The following is a 17292-nucleotide window of genomic DNA, read 5'->3' on the forward strand; positions in this document are numbered from 1 at the left end:
TCCTTTATGTTTTGTTGTTTTGTTTTTAATAGATAAATCTTAGAAACTGAAATTAGAGAACCACTGGCTAAGATTGCTGAGAGCATTCAGCAACAAATATTGCTGCGCCCCCCCACCCCCACCTACTAGAGTTACTACTGCAGTAAACAAGATAAATAGAAATCCCTGCCCACATAGAACTCAGAGTCTACTAAGGGAGACAGTCAATAAACAAAATAAATATTTTAAAGCATATGATATGTTGGATAATGGTCAGGGCTAGGGAGAAAAATGAAACCGAAAAGGAAAGTAGGCAGCCTTGCAGAAATTTTGGGTAGAGTGGCCAGATGCCATTTAAATAAAGACCCAAAGGAAATGAAGGAACATGCATTCCATATCTGGGAGGAGGGTGCTAGGCTGAGGGACAGGAAAGCACAAAGCCCCTGAGTTCAAAGCATGGCTGGCTTTTTGCAGGGACAAGAAGGTCTGGGTAGCTAAAGTGGAATGTCAGCTGGGGAGAAGAGTTAGATATGAAGTCTTAGATAACAGAAATCCTTATCTGGTAGTCTTTATAGGTCATCGTAGGGATTTGGGGTTTGACTCTGATTAGAAGGTTTAAACAGGGTTATTGTGGCTGCTGAGTCCAGATTAATCTGTAGGAGGGAAGGATGAGAACAGGGAGACCAGTGTGGACGTCATTGCAAAATTTTGACAAGAGATTATTATGGCCTGGACTAAGAGGGTAGCAGTGGTAAGAAATGATTGGATTCTAGATATATTATGAAGCTACAGCCAACAGATTTTGGTGATGGTTGGGACTTCTGTTATGAGGGAAAAGGCTAAATCAAGGGTAACGGCAAAGGTTTTGGCCTAGTCAGCTGGAAACATGGAGTTGACATTTCTCATGTAGGTAAAACTTCAGGAGGAAGTGTGAGGGGAAATAAGTTTAATTTTGAATTTAAGATTAAGATGGCTATTAGATATTCACAAGAGGTTGAATAGGGAACAAGATATCAAAGTTTGGAGTTTTATGTTTAAGGCTTGGGCTAGAGATGTAATTTGGAGAGTCATTAGCATATGGATGATAATTAAAGCTGTGAGCCTGGATAACATCACCAAGATAGTGAGTATAGATAGAGATAGGAGCTCTACAAGGATCCCCCACACTCTGATGTTAAGAAGTAAGGGAGATGAGGAGGAGCCAGCAAAGAAGAATGAGAAGGAGCAGTCCATGAGATTGGAAGAAAACCAGGCAATGCGCTATCCTGGAAGCCAAAAGAAAAAAAAAAATGTTTCAAGGAGAAGAGAAATGGTCAGCTGCTGGTTGAGGACTGACAGTTGACCACTGGCTTTAACAAGAAGGTCATTGGTGGCCTTGATAAGGCAGTTTCAATGGAGTGATGGGATGAAACCCTCATAACAGTGGACTCGGATAAGCTGGAAACAAACTAGAGTCAACAAGTATGTCCAACTCTTTCAAAGAGTTTTGCTCTAAAGGGAAAGAGAAAGGAGGCACTGGAGGGAGATCGGGGAGGTCAGAGAAATGCTGCTGGGAGTGAAGGGTCAGCTGTCATAAACTGCTCATCCCCGTGGAGGGACAGCTCTGCTGGCAGCCGTGGGAAGAGAGTGTGTATAGCCCATTGCCAGGTGTCATCCATCTACCAGCAATCAGGTATAATCTGGAGTCCAAGTTATAATTCCAGGGAATAGAGTAATCAGATGTCCTTTGTGCACAGAAGGATACTTATCAAGAAAGGGTAAAAATAATTGATTACTTAGAATTCCCCCAAATGTGAATACCGTCTTCTGTCATTTTTATATCCTATAAACGATTTCTGACATTACACTTTTGACATCTGTAAATATTTTTCTACTTGAATTAGTCATATAAATTTTATTGTGTACATGTATCTATTTAAGACACACATATTCCAAAATGTATATTTTAAATTGGAGATGGAGAAATAACTTTAGTTTGTACAAGTTGAATTCTCTCATCTTGCTTATTTTTATACTTTTTAACATTAGTCAAATTAGTAAACTCTAGTTTCAAAAGACTTTTTGGTGCATTAGTAATTTAGAAAATCTTTCTGTTCTGTAGAAAGACCATTTTATATAGTTTAGACATGAGTAATTTCAAATATAGACTTCATGTTTACAGGGAAGTAACCAAGTGAATATGAGAGTATCACTATTTCTAAAGAAAGTAAAAATATACAGGGGTGAGCAAAAGTAGTTTTACAGTTGTGAGTACATGAAACAGAGTTTAGTTTCTATTGTTTATTAATTATTGTATTATTTATTTGTATTACAACTGTAAATCTACTTTTTCCCATTCCTGTATACAATCTGCCACTTGTATCAGAACACCAACCCCATAGGATAGTTTCTTTAACAAATGTTGTCATTGCTTGTGAATTTGAAGGGACTCCTAATCAGTAGAAATTTTCCTAGCATATCACGATGTTCAAAGGATCAGGCAAAGTAGCATTTTTCTTTTGCATTGGTACATTTAGGTAAATGATCTCTCTCACACACTTGCATCTGGAATAAGTTTAGATGGAAGTCTGACTATAAAATAAGGAAAACAAAGAAGGGTACACTTTTTCATTCTTTAATGAAAAATTAAGAGTGGCTTATAAAAATTATTGTTTTAACTTCTTTTTTGGTTGAGTCAGTGATAATTTATCCTAAATTATAAATCTCAAATATTTCTTTTCATACCCATAGTGTTGTTGTTTTTTAATACACTAAGGTCGATCTGGCCTTTGTGACTTCAGTCAATAATGGGAGGCAGCACAGAAAAATGTGTCTGTGTGTGTTTGTGAGTATAAATTAATCTAAAACAAAATATTAAAGTTTTTGTAGAATATTATCAAACTTACATAGTTTATCAGACCAGCAGCCAGCATAGTCCCCATTCACAATCCACAAGTCCATTGTCACACACCTGTATCTAATATATAGTAATGAAGGCTTCAGAAATAGAATGTTTTTGAAAAGGCCTATAATGTAAATTAGCAGTTTTGATGCTTAGACTAAATCCATATCAAAAGTATAACTCAGTGCTGAATTGCCAAAATAACATCTAGGAAACTGGATCTGTTAATATTTTGCAGTGACTTTATGAGTTGCTTTAATTTTGTTGATGATGATAGAATATCTAAGATGTATGAGACATAAACTACATATTTATGCTTATCAGCAGAATATGCCAGCACAAGTATGTCATTTTGTGAGCTAAATTAGTTTAATACTAGTTGGAATTAAAATGTGTTAATCAAGAGTGTCTTATTCACTGGGGTGTCAGTAATGTCTGATGGAGATTTTCATGAAAAACAGAAAAGAAACTAGACCAATTAAAATACATAAATTGTAAAGTAACTCTGACAAAATTCATTTGCTGCATAATTTAGGCTTCATTACTTTTCTACAGAAAAAAAAAACTCATGAAGAAATCTCACAAAGCATCTCATGGAATTACAAATATAAAAATATGTGAATGTTCTTACTATGTATAAGATGTCTGAAATGAAATGTTAAGTCACAACATTCTGTAATGATTTTTCAAAATAATATTCTCAGTAGCATATGACTTTAAGAAACAACACACTTAAGAAAAAAAGATTGTCTCCTAAGGGAAATATAGAATAGCAGAGTAGAAAATAGAAATCTGTATAGGAAAATCATGCACAGCAAAAATAACTGTGCATTAACTAAAAAAAAAAAAAAAAAAAAAAAAAAAAAGGTCACAGACTGAATAAAAAGTAATATTTAGTTTTCTTAGGTTTGTTTTTGGGTAAATCTTACAGTGAATATATTTGTATTAGCTTTCCAGGACTATAGGTAAATAATCAAAACCTGTCATATTTATCATTTTCTAAAATTATGTTGGGGAGTTTTTTCCCTTGAAAGATATTAGAATAATTTTTGTCATAGATTGTGTCTTATTCCCTTCTGTCTGCTTAAAACAGTACATCAGAAATATCAGAAGAAACATTAAATGTGTCTAAAGCCATGTCTGCCCAGGACCAAATAAGCTAGATATTTGATCTTTATGTAATTAATGGAATTACTGGAGATAACCCATATTTTCTCAGGCTCTATATCACTTTGTACTTTGTGTTTCTGCCTAAAAGCTGATTAATTTTTGGCAAATAACCATTTTGTAACAGATTTTTGGACTCAAGATGGTTATGTGCTAAAGACAATTTGATATGAAGACAGCAGAATGTTTAATGTTCTTACTCAAATCTGAGCCTTTTTTTAATGGAAAGAAAATATATAAGCTGTGGGGGAAGGGAAAATTTTCCCTGTTCTTCTCGCTGGTCTAATCAAATTGACATGAGACAGATTAACAGATGAAAATAACCAAATTTACTACATATGTAATGTAGGGTTCCATAACAATATGAGACCTGAGGAAACCAGGCAGTTGAGTCTTATATGTCCTATTGAGCTAAGGAGAAGGAGGCGGGGGAGGGGGTAACGGCTTGAGGCTCCACAAGGGAGGAAGGCAATTCCCAATTCCCATGGAGATGGAAAAATAAATGTTTGGGCCATCTTTAACAATGGGACACAGAGGCCTTGGATCAAAGGGACCTTGCTAGATTCCTCCCTATCACATACTGCTTCATATTAAACGTACCTCTGTGTCCCATTGTTACCTATTATGAGAGCTCCCTTCCTGGAGCAGGTCCTCTATCTAATTTTCTTTTAGGCCGTTAGGGGGAAGATCAAAGGTTCTTCCTGAGTCTCCGTTTCTTAAAAATAACCAGCTTAAAATGATCAATACCTCAAAGAGGCATATTTTGGAGTGGCAAACTTTGCTCCCTTTCAGCTAAAACATGTTTCTGAGACCTAAGAATTACAGCTTTTTGATAGTTTAGTCTACAAAGACTGTCTTGTGTATAAACACAGCACTTTATGAGACAAACTGAGAGATAAGCTGCTATATGGAGTTCTTAGCAGTTTTCATGGCTGGCCTATGCTTCAGAAAAAGATCATTAAGGTACCATACTTTCTTTGCCAAATCATACATGAATTAAGCTGACATTCTTTTTTGCCAAAGAGTTATGACTAAATATTAGTACTCTGTAAAACTGCTAAGCATTATTATTTTAAAACTCTGACACCCCAGTAATAGTAAGATAAACCTGAAAGCAGTAGAATAGAATAAAAGGCCTTATTACTCATCTAAATTGTAAGTTCTCTTATATGTAGTTGATATGTATATTGTAATTATAACTCAGTATCTTCTTGGTCTCTCCAACACTTGTTCATTACCTACTTTTATTAGGTCCTCTGGAAGATATAACGTATCCTACTTAAGCAAGCAGAATTTCTCCCTCTACACATATTTTGTAAGCATTTTCCCTAGAAAACCAGATATACTATGCCAATACTGTGGCTTACAGTTTATAATATCAATAGATACTAGCTGTTTTTAACAAGACAATAAACTGGTCAGGTGAGATTTTATACACGAGAACCAAGCTTTATTACATCTTTTGCTGGTTTTTAGTCTTCCATCAATGTTGCTCATTCACTGGGTCAATGAGCCAGCTGTGGAACCAACCAAATATTTACTGAATGCTACTCTGTGTATGCTCTCCCACATGTGCTAACGGCTTCCTTCCTGAACCTCATTAGAAGTTATCACATTATAATGAACAGTATGATTATAATGATACTCCTCTAATAATACCACATCCATTTACCACCAATCCCCACCCAGCTTCTACTATTCCCTGTCGGCATTTGACTTTTAAAACACAGACTAAAGACTACATATATTATCAAAGCTCCCCCAAAAATGTTCAAGAAAGGAGAGATAAAGCTTAGTGAATGTATTTATTTCAGTTGTCACATTTCTTTTCCTCCAGTAAATCCAGATCACATGCTAATTAGTGCTTTATATGCAAATTAACTTGCTTACCTAAAATACCACTGCCTCTTCAGCTTTTCATGGTTGAGTGGTAGCCAGGGTAAAGAATTCTACTTTAAGGGAATGTTTGCACAGTTGCTGGGAGGCCTAGGAAGAAGTGCGAAGTCAGACAATTTATTTGTGGTCAGTTGGTTGTAAGAATGAAGTATGTGTACCTACCTTTATTCTATAAATGCATTGCTGTAGTAGAATGTTACAGCAGTAAGAAAACTAAAGTGCTAGTTAAGAAATTTGGTCTGTTGTACATGAAATAAGCTTTTAAACTCTACAGAGTAGAACTTTCTACTCTACAAATGTGTCAAAAGGCATATTCAAATAAAATTATAAAATTCTGATTTTACTATAATTGTACAATAAAGAACTTGTAAAACTTCAGGGGATTTTGCAAAGAAGTCATTTTTGAAGTGAGTGTTCATTTGCTAAGTTGTTTTGAAGTTCATATTTTTTTAAACTTGGTAATTGTGTAGTATTTCTTTCAGTCATTTAGAAAGGTATTATTCATTATTCTTTTCAGAATTAGAAGCAAATTGCGAATGAATAATCTTGTCCTCAAAAAAGTTCAAAGTTACTTTGAATTACATAAATTGTGCATAATTATATATTTTAGAATATACCTCAGACTTTTAAATTTTCAGAAGCATAAACTAAATGCTACTTTTGTTCCCTGTAAAGAAGTTAGTGTTATTCTTCTCTTCATCACTGATATGTTCTAAATTATGCTCATAAAATAAAACATAGTATATAGAAAGTGGTTAAATGATTGGTACTTTAAAAAAATTATTTTTTAATGATTAAAATTTTTCTTTATCAATTTGTTCTTAAACCCTAAGAGTTAAAGGGTTTCTAAAGTCATGTTGAAATATTTAAAATAAGATTTAAGGTGATTTATACATTGCTACATCAGTTTAAGGATCTAGGAAATACCAATTTTATTTTATGGATAAACTAGAGGCCTGGTGCATGAAAATTCATGCACTGGAGGGGGGATCCCCTCAGCCTGGCCTTCCCCCTCTCACAGTCCGGGAGCCCTCAGGGGTGGGAGGTGACCCGGTGATCAGGGGAAGGCAACGCCCCCATCACACCTCTGCTGCTGCCACTGCCAGCAGCGCAAGCCTCAGCTGGCCCTGGTTACCTGAGCCTTGGGTGGCTGGGCAGCTGCCATCCGAGGATTGCGGGCACCTCAGGCCGGCCCTGGGCAGCTTGGGGGTTGAGGGGATTGGGCGCCACCATCTTGTGGCTGTGGGCGCTGCCATCTTTGAGGGCATGGCAGTCAATTAGCATATTCCCTCCTTATTGGCTATGGGCGCCACCATCTTTGCAACAGCGTAAGGGTCAATTAGCATATTCCCTCTTTATTAGATAGGATTACATTTTGCCGCCTCACATTAAGGTAATGACTGCCTGATACGGTTTTGTGCTCTCTCCTCTGAAGTGGGTTTTCTACATATCAAGGCACATGTCTCCCCGCAGTGTACTCTATGACAATGGTGTGAACAAAGTGCTAGGGAAGTAGAGGAAAAGGAGCCTAGGAAGATTCTTTAAAGAGGCAGTGACATTTAAACTGGCCCTTGGAGGATTAGTAGAAATTTACTTGGCAGAGAAAGGAGAGTAGAGTATTCTCAAGAAATAGAGACTATTCTGCTGTGGATAAATCATATTTATAGGTTTTTTCAAAGCTATTAATGATAGAAAATGTTAACAACATTTGAGCAATGTAAGATGTCTACTTTGATCTTGTAAGGAGTTAGGGCCTAAAAATGGTCCTTATCACCTGTAATTTTAGTACTGGTAAATTATTTATGAAACCATTCCCTTGAGGGAGGTCTGGGATCTTCACTGAAGGAAAGAATTGACTGAGAAATCTATCTCCAACTAGTGTAGGGAGAGAGAAAGGACTGGTTGCTTCTGATCTTAGGGATTGAGGTAAAACACCAAGTTGCTTATGGAAGACCATGTAAGAGGGAGACTACTACTTCCCACTAGCAGAAAGGGCAATGAAGGAAAATCTCTCTTTAGAAAATAGAATTTAAGAAAAGCAGAAGTGTAAAAGTCCATGAATAATTCTTGATATAATGGAAACTAATAATCTTTTAAAATTGAATGACATTTATGCTGAAGTAAGTTATGATTAAAAATGTTGTGTTATTTTCTTTAAAAGACTATTTTGAGGAAATGAGATGGACACTTGATTTGTATTTCTGTTTGTCTTCTTCCCTTTCATTTTGTCATCAAATATTTATTGATTTTTCTGACTTTGAATATATTTTTATTCACTTTGAGTTATCCCATTCATTCTGGGCAGACAACTTAAAAATGTAGAAACAAGAATGTATGCCTGTAAATGCAGTTCCCATACGTCACAGTGCTAACTATACTACTCTATTTATCATATAAAGAATCTTACTCCATGAATTTTGTCTAATTTGGAAAACTTTTTAATAGATCTATAAACTAGGGATGATGTAATATGACTTTTGAGGGAAGACACCAGATTGAAATATTATTTTCTTCGAGTTTTCATCGATACTTGCCATTTGGTGAAGAGAACATTCTATTTGTTCCAAATTAGTGGACTGATAGTAGAAAACAATTTTCCCAGAAAAATTCTTTCTCCTATTAATTGCAAGACTGTGAACCTTGAAAAATCCTAAGCAGAGGACAGTGATCTTTATCTGCTTTATTCACTGATATGTCCAACCACTAGAACAGTGCCTTTGTAGGTATTTAATAAATATTTGTTGAATGAACTAATCTCGAGCACACCTTTTAATCAATAAGTACAGCCTTTTAAATTCTCCCTATTGACCTTTGCTCTGAACAAAGAGCATAATTGTTTGTTGGAGTATTTTTTTTCTTCAACTGGGTTTTCCTTTTTCTCTGGAAACCATGAAAATGAGTTTTTTCAGCTCCTCAATAAAGGTGGTTTGTGTCTTAGGAGCATTGCTTATGATCCCAACCTTTCCCTCTCCCCACTCCCACACACTTCAAATACTTATAGATATTTACAATATACTAATATTTATACTTAAAGGTAATGCTGGGAATAATCAACACAGAATCATGGGTTTTATTTTATTGGTTTTTCTAAGGGACTTTAGAGATCATCTAGTCCAACTCACTCATTAAAGGTTGAAAAAACTAAAGCACTGAAAGGTTATTGGCTCAGGCCCCTCTGTTAATTAGTGGGAGTGCAAAAGCTAGAATCCAGAGCTTTGACTTCTAGTCAAATGCGTTTTGCACACACAGGAATAACTTTCTCAAGGGGAAGATTTTCCAGTTAAAATGTTGATTCACCTCATGACACCTTTATGCAAAATTTGATGCCCAAACTATTAAAAAAAATTTTTTTGCACCAAATATAAAGAGTAAGCACATTTCATAGCCAAAGACTTTTTTGAAGAACCTACTCTTCTGAGGTTATTAAGGTAGAGAGTATTCACGTCTGTCAGTAGGTGGATTTTATATTGTTACAGGAAATCTCTTAGATTAATATTTTACCATAAATAAATTAAATTTATTTTACTATCTTAAATTATATTTGAAAATAGATTAATTTCTGAATAGTGAAGTACAAATATTTGTATAGAATATTCTCAGTTGCTAGTATGCAAACTCTTTTGGGTTCTGTTGCTGTGTCATTACCTCAACAAGTAAGCAATTGAGGACGTAGGTGGTTAACAGAAAACTTAATGTAATGTAAGCTCTGAATATTAAGAGCTTATGTCATAACAACACTAATTTAATATTAAAAATGCTTTATAGCCTAAATATGTTAGGATTTTATTTTTCAGATGCTACTTTTAAAATAGCCCTGAGAAATATATGTAGCCATGAACTACAGACCTAATTTCTAAAAATGTTTCTAGAAAATACATTATAAATGTGGAATTTAATTATATAAAGTACTATAAATCTGGCTTGCCCAAGCCTTTGTTAAATTGACTTATTTATAATAGTTCATTCTTAATATTTTACTTTATAATATTCAACACTTTATAGTTGATAATTTGCTTATGTTCCATATAAGGAATAATCTTACATTTAAGTATTGTGATATAAGTAGACAAAATTATATTATACAAAATATAATAGACATTGAATTTTTAACAATTTTCGGAATAACTTCAAAAATTTTGGTGCCCAAATCTGACTGATCAAAAATATTTTCCTTCCACTCAACATTGACTAATCACTGAAATGACACTTTTAGGATGTTTTTCAGACAGTTCTTGGACTAACAGAGTCAACATATCTTAGCAGCTTCTGATTCATCTAACAACATAAATTGAATAGGATTTTAATATGAGACCAATTTTTGTTAAAGGTACACACTTCATAATCTGCTAGGCTCAAAATATATAAAAAATTTCAACTTTAAACATTTATAATCAATTTTGAATCACAACAAACCCTTGATGAAGTAAAGCCAAAGCTCTTTTTACCACAGTGACTCTTAGAAAAGAAGTCTCTTTATCATGTTAAACAGAACTACAAAAGAAAAGGTGAAGAAAGTTGGCAATTTTAAAATTATTAAAGGAAATTGATAGCAAAACTGGATAGTTCAGTCAAAAGTATATACTTAGAACCCAATTTGTATAATGATGTAGCCAGTAAACCTCTTCCTGAAATCCTTGAGCTTCAGTTGTCTAAATTTCTTAATTCTTTTTGCCAATTAGATATCATTACCTTAATAATAATTCACATTTAATTTTTTTTTTTACTATACTTTAGTCATTTTGGTGTTTTTTACAGTTTTCTCAGAAAATTTTCCAGATAGGCTACAGAAAAATAAAATATAATGATAATTTTTTTCAAAGCATTTATTCTACTGAAAGCAATCACATATGGAAGTAAATTGATTTATGTTTTGTATAATTCTAAAAATTTTTAAAGCAGTTTATTTTCAGATCCGTATTTTACACTGGGCTGGTTTTTTATGTGTTTGTTTGGTTGGTTTTGTTTATTTGTTTGTTTTATTTCAATAGCCTTTTATGTCACCTCGGTACCCTGGAGGTCCAAGGCCCCCATTGAGGATACCTAACCAGGTAAGATTTCTGTGCTACTTAAGTTTTTGTTTGTTTGTTTGTTTAAGAATCATTAAAGACCTGGAAAATGTCACAAATGTTTTTTACCTATGAAAATATTAAATTATCCTTTATCCCATTTAATGCTACTACTAGTAATATATAATCTACTTCAAGGGTTGGCCAACCACGATCCATAGGTTGGATGACTGTTTTGTAAATAAAGTTTCATTGAAACACAGCCACACTTAATTCATTTATGTATTGTCTATGGCTTCGAAGGAAGATCAAGTGATCATGAGAGAGACCTGCAAAGTTTGCTGACTCTTGGAGTCTACCATGTACTTTGAGCCTAATTTTTAAATATGTATAATTTTCATAAATGCTGGTTATACTCTCATTTAAAGGATGGCAATAAACTTTTCTATGAACATACTTTGGTCTATTTTTCAAATATGTTTTCAGTATTATGGCTATAATATTTATATCAATTTTGCCCAATTATATTGACATACCAGGCATATAATTAGCTGCTTCTAGAAGGGTTAGATCTATTCATAAATAATTAACAATGAATCTTCCAACTTTTTACCAAAAAGAAGCTCTGAGATTTTATAAACTTTTGTCCTTGGATAGTTTTTTTGTTTTTTATCAGCATCATAAATATTTATTTGCTGAAACAAATAAAGCGTAATTTTTACTTGCAAGAAGTATATAGTTTAATTTTAGGATACAGATAACACAAAAATAAATTAAATGTTTAACTGTATGCAGTAGTTATGTCAAGATAATTGTTTTGTCACTTTCTCTAATTCTATTTTTGTATACCTCAGCATTTTCCCAGATTTAAAGTAAACCCGTTATCACAATAAGTTCTCTTTTTCATTCTTGTGCTTTATTTTCACTTTCCTTCCTGACCAACAAGATAAGAAAGTTGTGCTTCCTAATACATTTTATAGCAACAGAGTCTGCTTCTCTCTCAGCTCTTACTGAAATTATGCAGAGTCCTTGAAGTGTCCTAGTTTGCTGGTTCTCTGCTTCTGGTGCACAGTAAGGAGTGCCAGCACCCCCTTTCACTCCCCGGGGACAGCGTTAAGCAGGAAGCAATGCTGGAAGTCCTCACATTAGCAGCTGGAGGAGTTTTCTCCTTCAGACTGAATTTACATTCAGAACATGGGGCTGTGGGAACATGCATGAAATAAGAAAGAGACGTGCACAGATGCCAAGTGTTCGAACATACGGGAATTTTGTTTTCTCTGTGGGTGAACCTGTATATATTGACATGTCTGCTTATATAGGTGCCTGAGTCTTTTAAATTTCTTTTCAAAAGACAAGAAGTTGCATCTTTTATTGAAGTCTTCATGGTGTTTCAGACTTCCCATCCTTCACTGTGTATGTTACATACATCTAAGAGGTTCCTGAAAATCTGAAAGAAATATGTATGTCTTGTAGTAGTGTATTGTTAGAATTTTGACTTCCATGTATTCCATATCAATGATGAAAATCTGACAGAATCATTAGAGTTGCATCCATTTGACCTTGTTGAAATGTCGGCTATTTATAAGACACTGTGCTAGGCTCCATAGCTATAGAGACCGATAGCACGAAACACTTTAGGAAGAGGAGTGGGTTGTTTGTGGGCATGTGGAGTTGTAAATCTAGATTTTTTTTAAAGAACAAGTTTATAATGCATCTGGATTTATAAAAGAGGCAATTAAAGAATTAAAGGTAATAAAGAGTTATGATACAGCTCTTTTTCCTCAAGAATTTCAAAGTCTTTACCTAAGGATATTTTAAAACAACTGTGCTCTTCTCTGAGTGGCTCCTTTTTTGTCCCTGCAACAACAAATATTTAGTTAACTTTATTAATTTAAACATATAACTTTCAAATGTATAATAATTTACATTTATACTATTTTTAAAAATAATTTTCTAAGCATATAAATTCTGTTAATAGTGTAAACATACAGTTTTAGGAAATGTTTAACCTATTTAGGAGCATGACCCTTTCAAGCAACAAAACAGTTTTTCAGTTTCATTATATAGTCATTAAAGTAGATTTGGCGAAACTGTTTTTGATGATTAATTCAAATGATGTATAAAAAACCACAAATATATTAAATAGTTTTTATTTGGTCTTCATTTATAGTGATCATAAACTAATGACATTTTGTTTTATTGATAGATTATGTCTAAGAAAATAAAAGGTGAAATATTAACCTCTTTAATGGTGTTGACTATTCATTTGGAATATGTTAATAGACATTTTTTTAATAAACAAGATCCTTCAGAATTTTTAATGATTATACTATAGATTTTAATAGAAGGTCTCCTGAGATGGTTTTCATGGTTCTGGACTAAATTCACAATAGTTTATATTTATATTGTTTGTATATTCATAGGACTGGGTATTTAGAATATGGTATAATATCACTATGCCAAAAAGTATATGAAGGAGTCTCTAAAAGGATGAAAGGAAAGTCAACTTACAAAAATATACAATTTGGTAAAGAATAAATATACATGAGAAAACATATGAAGCACAGATGTTAAGTCCAAAAATCATTTTTTACTCTACAGTTTTACACTGGAATTGGTTCAGCTGTCAGAATAGGCCATTCGTGTTGAAGTGTCCACAACCTGGAGTAGAGCAGGTCTTTATCCTTCTCATAGATAAAAAGTCTAATCAGAAAAATTCACAATATTCATTCAACACCATGCTGAGAAAACCAAGGCAGCCAGAAATATACACTGTTAATGAGTAACACCAAGAATAAACTATTGATTTATTGATCCTGTAGAATTTTGAGAATTTATACTCTATTTCTGACCATTCCTAAAACTCTGTCAACAGGTATGTGAATAGAAATAACGCATAATTAATGCTATTGACAATTTTATATTCAAAAGCTGATTTGGGTATTCAAAAGCACATAACATCTAACTATTTTGCTACAACTCTCGAAAATATTTGTCCAATCTATATATATATAAAAAGCCAGTGACATGAATGCCATAATGACCAGAATGACCGGTCGGTATGATGCCCACTGCGGCCAGCGAACCAGCCGGATCGGGGGGTGGAGCCAGCCAGCCCCCTCCACCTCAATAGGGGGCAGGGCCAGCCCACCAACCTCCTGCACCCCTCCCCCCCAGCCATCCCCCCCCTCCAATTGCCACTTCTACCCCAATAGGGAGCGGGGCCAGAAGGCCAACAGCCTGTGGCCCCTCCCTCCAGCCAGCCCCACCCCTGATGGGCCCCCACCACCCCAATTTGCCCGTGGCCCCTCCCCCTAGCCAGCTCTGCCCTTGATCAGTCCCTTCACTCCCGTCAGGGGCAGAGCTGGCCAGCCAACCAACCATGGCCCCTCCCCATGGCCGGCCCCACCCCCAATCGGCTACCCCACCCTAATCAGGAGCGTGGCCCTCTTGCCAATCACCCACAGTCCCTACCCCCAGCTGGACCGGTCCTGATAGGGTCCCAATCAGGGCGGGCCAGCCAGCCAACTTTCCGCCATCTCCTCCTCCTGACAGGCCTGGCCCCAATCCGCCAATTGGGGCTGGGCCAACCGGACCCCACCCGTGCACAAATTTGTGCACTGGGCCTCTAGTAATAGATAGGTGGTTAAATAAATTATGATATATCTAAATCATGAATAGTATGCACCTATTAAAGGGCATGCTATAGAATTAAATTTATAGATATGATAAAATGTTTATGATCTATTAATAAATGTGAAAAAGAAAGCACAAGATGTATATAGTACATCACCTTTGCTATATTACTGTACATATTCAGCGAATTTCCTCCACTCATGTGCCTCCATCCAGAAATATACATTTGTCACAAAGAGTATAAGGACTATATCCTTTATTTCTGAGTGGTAAGATTATGAATGATTTTTTTATTTTTAAAGTTTGTATTGAGCAGGTAATAATTTGTGACTAGAAAAAATATATTAGTTCTGGTTATTCAATATGTAAGCTTATCCTTCATTAATATTGAATGTATAGTTTTTACAATATAAGAGGAAAAATATAATGGATGCTGAGTATAGATAAATCTTAAAAAGGCTTTACTTCATCACTTTTCAGGTAGGGAAAAAATCAGCAGGCATTTGAGCAGGAAAAAAAAAATCATTGGGACATTTACTTTAATACTGAAAATAAATTTACTGTAGTCCCATATAACCAAGGTATTTTAAACACGTTACATACTAACATACTTACTCTTTTTCACATGTTCTCTTATCCAGGATAAATGCTATTTAGCATTTCCTTTACCAATAATTTTCTTTGTAACATTTTTTCATGTGTAGAATTTGACTTTTATTTAATGACAATATGAAAACATAAGAGAAAGACTTCAGCTGCATAAAAAGAAATATGTTCTACATTGAGTAAATAGTGGGAGTCTTATAGCTAAAATTGTAAGGAAGATAACTACAGCAAATCTCTAACTTTAAAAATTAAATATGTTGCATGTGTTTAACATAAATTAGTGGTTAATGATGAAAGCATGAAGTAACTTTCTTTGCCAGTTCAAAAATATCCCTTTCTATCAACTGGGATCTCCTTATTTATTTGTTTCTTAGTGATAATTATACTATTAATGTATTTAAATTACTATGTGAAATCTAAAAAAGAAAAATGTATTATTTCTTTATGAATTTGAATTATGAGAGTTTTCTTGGATATATGTATTTCCAACCAGTTTCTACCATTATAGGACAAAGGAAATTAACAAATTCAGTGTCTGACAAAAAGAAATTCATTCTCCTTCCCAAACAAAGAAAAATTTACATAGCGAATGCTGTGCAGTCTTAATTTAAGTTACAGTTATATAGAGCTTTTTTTTTTACTATTTTATTACTTTTCTCAAAACATATCTAATTATTTTACAGCTGTTTTGTTACATCCTTTTAGGATGTAAGCCAATGGGGAAAAAATTGCATTGCCATATTTTTGATTGGACATTTCATAGAGCTGTACAAAATCTCCTTTAGAAATATTCAGTCATTCAACCAATATCTGTTGAGGTTTACTATGTGCCAGGCACAATTTCAGATGTGGGGCCACATCAGTAAACAAACTAATGAAAATCTCTCTTCTTGTGGACCTGGCATTCTAATGCAGCACTGCCTGGGATGATGGAAATGTTCTGAGCTGGCACTGTCATACACAGGAGCTTTAGTGCTTTGAGCACCTGTGAGCACTTGATATGTGGCCAGAGTGACTGAGGAACAAAAATTTTAACTTTAGTCATTTTTAATTATTTTAAATAGCCACATGTGGCAAAGGGCTAAGTATTAGACCTTGCAGTTACAGTGACTGCAATACAGAAAAAAAGAAAAATAAGTAAATATATATCATATGATGAGTTGTGCTTTGGAGACAAATACCTTGCTACACTGACTATAATATTTCTGTACTTCAATATCTATTCTATTCATACTGCCTTTTTATAAAAAAAAGACAGTGATGTTGTTGAAAGGACCTTAATTGTGTGAAGCATCTTAGGTCCAAATGCTAGAAATGCCCAGCAAGTCACTTTGGAGCAAGTAACTTAACCTGGGTCTTGATATTTTTTACCAGTCAAATGAGAGTGGATTCAGGTATTTCTAAAATCCCTTCTAGTTCTAAATTTTCTTGCTTATATTATTCTATTTCATTTCATATAATTGAGGAGGCCCATTAAAAATTTGCGTACATTAAAATTGTTAACTGAATTATATCATAAAAACTTTAGAAATGAACAAATGTTTTCCCTCATCATTGAACATTTAGTCTCAATGAGTAGACTATATGGTGATATTCAAGGAAATATACACCATAATTTCAAGTTCCTAGAGGGGCTTAACATTGATTTAATGTTCTTTGTAAATGAAATAATTCTTGTTTGAATCAAGAAATTCCTGCCCTGGCCAGTGTGGCTCAGTTGGTTGGGCATCATCCTGTGCACCAAAGGGTTACCAATTCTACCCAGGTTGCAGGCTCAATCCCTGGTGGGGGGCATGGAGGAGGCAGCTGGTGGATGTTTCGCTCTCACATCAATGTTTCTCTCTTTCTCCCCCTTCCTCTCTCTAAAAATGAATAAAAAATCTTTTTAAAAAGAAATTCCTTCATTTAAGTATTTCTGTTTTAATAAATTTTGTATTACTTAATCCTTTTTAAATTCTAAAATTTAAAGCTTATCATTTAGAACTTTTGGAGTATGTTGATCTGATTTGAAGCCCTGGCTTTGCTACTTAACAATAGTATAACTGTGGACAAATAAACAGATTACTTATATATTACAGCTCAGTTTCTCATAATAAAAAAGCATTAATAATAGCCTCATAG

General features: G+C 34.4%; 1 protein-coding gene across 18 annotated transcripts in view; it reads left to right on the forward strand.

The window, feature by feature from the left end:
* Positions 1–17292, forward strand: part of SSBP2 (single stranded DNA binding protein 2) — a gene marked incomplete at its 3' end in the record, with an annotated part of 228385 nt that overhangs the window by 163015 nt on the left and 48078 nt on the right. For 14 of the 18 annotated variants that reach the window (XM_080682637.1, XM_080682639.1, XM_080682635.1 and 11 more), the window contains one exon: positions 10912–10971. The exons of the other annotated variants lie outside the window; for them this stretch is intronic. In XM_080682637.1, coding sequence (XP_080538763.1) covers positions 10912–10971 — 60 coding nt within the window. The remainder of the gene's footprint in view (positions 1–10911; positions 10972–17292) is intronic. 18 annotated transcript variants of the gene reach the window in all.

Source organism: Plecotus auritus (genome assembly GCF_963455305.1).
Source record: "Plecotus auritus genome assembly, chromosome: 7".
Classification (NCBI taxonomy): Eukaryota; Metazoa; Chordata; class Mammalia; order Chiroptera; family Vespertilionidae; genus Plecotus; species Plecotus auritus.